The sequence below is a fragment of the Nanorana parkeri genome, unplaced genomic scaffold (genome assembly GCF_000935625.1).
Source record: "Nanorana parkeri isolate BGI_ZX_2015 unplaced genomic scaffold, ASM93562v1 scaffold2363, whole genome shotgun sequence".
NCBI classification, from domain to species: Eukaryota; Metazoa; Chordata; class Amphibia; order Anura; family Dicroglossidae; genus Nanorana; species Nanorana parkeri.
This window is the reverse complement of record NW_017308631.1, coordinates 35,260-39,630: the sequence shown is the minus strand read 5'-3', so window position 1 is coordinate 39,630 and position 4,371 is coordinate 35,260. Positions and strand designations below refer to the sequence as shown.

Here is a 4,371-nt window from a genome sequence, read left to right as displayed (position 1 = left end):
TCTCTCTGCGAGGTAATGCATTCCAGGAAGGGTTACACGGACACGTTACTCATGAACTATATTTGACGACAGGTCCACTTTAATGTATTACATGGGGCTCCTACACTGGTGCCTAGTTGGCATGATGCAGTGGCGTCATAAGGGGGGTGCGGCCCGCACCCAGGTGACACCATTGGAGGGGCGGCACCAAAATGAGTCACAGTAGGTGATGGATCGAACGCCGACAGTATCAGGAGAGAGGAGGGGACCCGGCTGCATACCTTATCCCGCCGGGTGACTGTCCCCTCCTCTCTCCAAGATGGCCGCCGGCAGGTATCAGAATACTGACGCGCATCCGCGATGACGTCGTTGCGCATGCGCAGTGACGTCTCGGCGCAGTGACACTCAGTTCCCGCTCCGGGTGTCACCCAGCCTCGGGACGCCCCTGCATGATGCCATTTAGTTTGTGCTCTGACAAGAGGCGGGCACCTATCACATCAGCTATACGCACCGGAGGTGACTCAGCCGGCGGTTGATCAGGCTGCCTCCACGCGGTACATCCAACGCCGCAGGTACCCGCCCCTTGTCAGAGAGCGGACCGAGCTCGGGAATACGGTGCCGCAGGGTGTCTGTACAGGGAGCTCCCTCAGGTACCAGCTTGGCTCTATTTAGCTATTAAAAAGGTTCCCAAACAGTGAATATTCCTTAACAGAGAAATTTGCAACATTTGAACATAATTAAGAACATTCCAGAAGATAAAACTACAAAAGCAGCGATCGGTCAGCAGAGCGCGCCGAGTCCCTGGAGTGTCGCGGGAAATCCAATGCATCACCGGAGGAGGAGGAGTTTGTCTCGGAGATGCAGAAGCTGGCTGAACTTGTGGCGAGCTGTCGACATAACAGAGCAGATTCAACCGCGCGGCTGCCGATAGACCGGCGCGACCGCCATGATTAATATCAACCGAGATATAGCGCACAAGATATCAAAGTCTGGGCGGGGCGGGGGAGGGGGAGAGGAAGAAAATTATGCAAAGAAATAACCAGTTTCTTCTTTTTTTTTTTTTACAGCTTCCGCCGGTTCTCCAGTTGTTTTCGTTGCGGCGACTTCTTGGCTTCATACGAAAAAGCAGCGCGGTGAGATTATTCTGTCTGAGCGTCGTAGTTGGCACCTCCGGCCTTCTTTAGCTCGGACTTGATGTAATCCTCAGCCAGATCTTTGCGGTCGGTGATGACCAGCTCTTTGGCAAAATTCTGCAAGAAAAGATTATTATTATTATTATACGGGATTTATAAAGCGCCAACAGTGTGCGCAGCGCTGTACAATATAAGGAAGACATTACAATTCCAGACAAGGTGGTAAGGAGGGCCCTGCCCCTGAGGGCTTACAATCTAAAAGGGGGAGGGGCCAGTGATACATGAGGCGGGAGCTGTGTGGGGGATGGATGGTTGAGTGGTTAGGTTGAGGCGGGATCGGCTTCCCTGAAGAGAGGAGTCTTAAGGGATTGGGTTGAGAGTGGGAGATAGATGGACGGGTTGGGGTAAAGAGTTCCAGAGGATGGGAGAAACTATAGAGAAGTCCTGGAGGTGAGCATGGGAGATGACGTGGGAGCTGGAAAGCAGGAGGTGTTGGGAGGAGCGGAGGGGATGGTTAGGGTGATGGTTTGAGACAAGGTCTGAGATATATCCGGGGGCGGAGTTGTGGACGGCTTTATAAGTGATTGTTAATATTTTGAATGTTATCCTTTGGGCAAGTGGAAGCCAGTGCAGGGATTGGCAGAGGGGGGCGGGGGGGGAGGACGCCGGGGGTTTGGGGGCGGGGATGGAAGCCAGTGCAGGGATTGGTAGAGGGGGGTGGGGGATGGAAGCCAGCGGAGGGATTGGCAGAGGAGGGTGGAGGATGGAAGCCAGTGCAGGGATCGGTAGAGGGGGGTTGCAGATACTGAGCGGTTGGTCAAAGATTAAAAGATTAAACAAGAAGTGTAAAGTTTTCACCGGTATTTCTGTTGCCAACAATTACTACCCATCATACTGGCAGCTGTAGAAATACAGAAGCAGACAGGAACTAGACCCAAAGTAACATTGTTTATAAACATTGATCAGAGGGAGATAGAGAGATACAAAGTAACATTGTTTATAAACATTGATCAGAGGGAGATAGAGAGATACAAAGTAACATAACACCCTTTAAGAAAATATAGTCAGCGATTCCGCCAATCCTTCATGCTAAAAGAGTATTCTGCTCCTTTCATCAGAGTGGAGTTCTCCTTTAAATGGCAAGAAGTAAAATGGGGGCAGCCTAACCTGTGAGATCGGCGTTAAGCCTGACACAACCGACACTGTTATAGAGACACAACAATGCATTCCGCGGACGCAGTACAAGCGCCTGTTTGTTCACATCTGAACACTGGCCGCTATTGAGGTCTGGCCATGCCAGGGAGGTTTAATCATGAATCCGGCCCTCTTGTCCCCCTCACCCTGACCTGCGGCTCAATGTGCCAAAGCAGAACGCAGCATACGCTCGTCACAGAGAGGGAATGCTGGCTGCGGAATGCGGACTTTGTCACTGACATGGCTGCTCGGGGCTTTCTGCAATCTCCGACCCATTATTGGCGCTCTTAAAGTGGACCCTTACTGTATAACTGGTAACAAATTGTTGAGTGCGTTTGTCGTTTGTTTTGCCTTAAAGTGGACCTGTCTGTAACTTTACAAGTCTGACATGTCACAATATACAGCAACAGTATCAGTGGCGTCACAAGGGGGGCTGCGGCCCGCACCCGGGTGTCACCATTGCAGGGGCGACACCAAAAATGACTGACAGTCATTTTGGTGTCACTCCCTCTAAAAAGTCAGGCACTCGGTCATGGGCCGAGAGCCCGCCAGTGTCAGGAGAGAGGAGGGTTTGAAGCATGTCACCAGCACACCACACGATGATAATCAGCAATTCTTTTCTTGTAAGAGAGAGGAAAGGACCCGACCCATACCTCATCCCGCCGGGTGAATGTTCCCTCCTCTCTCTGCCGCCGTCCATCACCAACATGGCCGCCGACAGGCATCAATCAGATGGCCGCGCATGTGCGATGACGACACGGCGGGGTGACACCCGGCCTCGAGACGCCCCCGAACAGTATAATTTTTTTCCAGAAAAGCTCTACCTTTTATCTTTAAAAAGTGATCAGTCTGCTGCAGGCAGGAGGAAGCATTTCCTCAGTCTCCCCTCCCCCAGTGATCAGTCTGCTGCAGGCAGGAGGAAGCATTTCCTCAGTCTCCCCTCCCCCAGTGATTAGTCTGCTGCAGGCAGGAGGAAGCATTTCCTCAGTCTCCCCTCCCCCCAGTGATCATTTTGCAACAGTGTAACTTTGTAGCAAGCTGAGAGGCTACAACCTGACAGTACAAATTGTCTTTAGCGGGTGTAAGTTTAGCATTGTGTTGGAAGCCATTTGCACATGGTGTGAGGATAATAATCTTTGATTGACATTCCGCCGTCCAGAACTGACCTGCACGATGTCCTTCACCAGCGTCTTGTCCGTGCCGGTTTTGGCTCTCTGCAGGCCGCCAACGTTCTCGCCGATCCATGTGATTAAGGCAAACTTCACCCTCTTGCTCAGAGCGTCTCCAGTGGTGACCCTAATATAAGCGAACAGCCTGACGTCATCTGCAAGAGAAGAGAAGGAGACGGTTCAGCGATGGGCGCCGAGGACCGAGTGTCATCTCCCCTCAGGGACAACCACGTGGGAGCCCGAAAAAGGAAACATTCAAAGAAGGAAAAGAACTCCGACTGAATAAAAGTCCTAAATCTACATTGTTACACTGTGCTCCGTCATATTTACACTGTGCTCCGACATATTTACACTGTGCTCCGACATATTTACACTGTGCTCCGACATATTTACATTACAGGTGGGGGAGGGAAAGTAAAAATTAGATTGTCTTTAAAAAAAATTAAATAAACCGTAATAATATTAAAACATATTATATATATATAAAATCCACTTCATGTGTATCGGCTGCCAGAAGCATTCACTGGTGCATATGTTAGAGGTACGATAGTGTTCCTGTTCCATGGGGGGGTCACAGTGACCCGTGGACGCACCGCACCTACTAGTGGCCCACAGCCCATTGTGCAACACGCAGTCACAAGACGCATTGGAACCTTGCAAGAGATGAGTTCCTGTTAAGTGGCGGAACGCGTTGACCCAACTGACATGCCGACATTTGCAAAGTACTGGAAGCACCTTCCGGAGCCTTCCTTTGTATCGAGGAGTTCCCTGGACTATGAGAAACGTTTAGGAAAAATGTATAAAAACAAAGATAAAATAAAATGAAGAAAAAAATATAAAGAGAAAGGATAGAACTCCCTGTTATTTCTGGAGAGACAGAGAGAGGAGGGGGGGGG

The 4,371-nt window shown here is 50.5% G+C and overlaps 1 protein-coding gene across 1 annotated transcript in view; it reads right to left on the bottom strand.

Moving 5' to 3' along the window:
• Positions 1 to 1,026: 1,026 nt before the first annotated feature.
• The window catches only part of COTL1 (coactosin like F-actin binding protein 1), a 19,345-nt gene continuing 16,000 nt past the window's right edge, over positions 1,027 to 4,371 (bottom strand). The window contains exons 3-4 of the mRNA XM_018573391.1: positions 3,473 to 3,630; positions 1,027 to 1,229 (exon numbers count right to left, since the gene is read on the bottom strand). Of these exons, the coding sequence (XP_018428893.1) occupies positions 1,119 to 1,229; positions 3,473 to 3,630 (269 nt within the window). The 3' untranslated portion in view covers positions 1,027 to 1,118. The remainder of the gene's footprint in view (positions 1,230 to 3,472; positions 3,631 to 4,371) is intronic.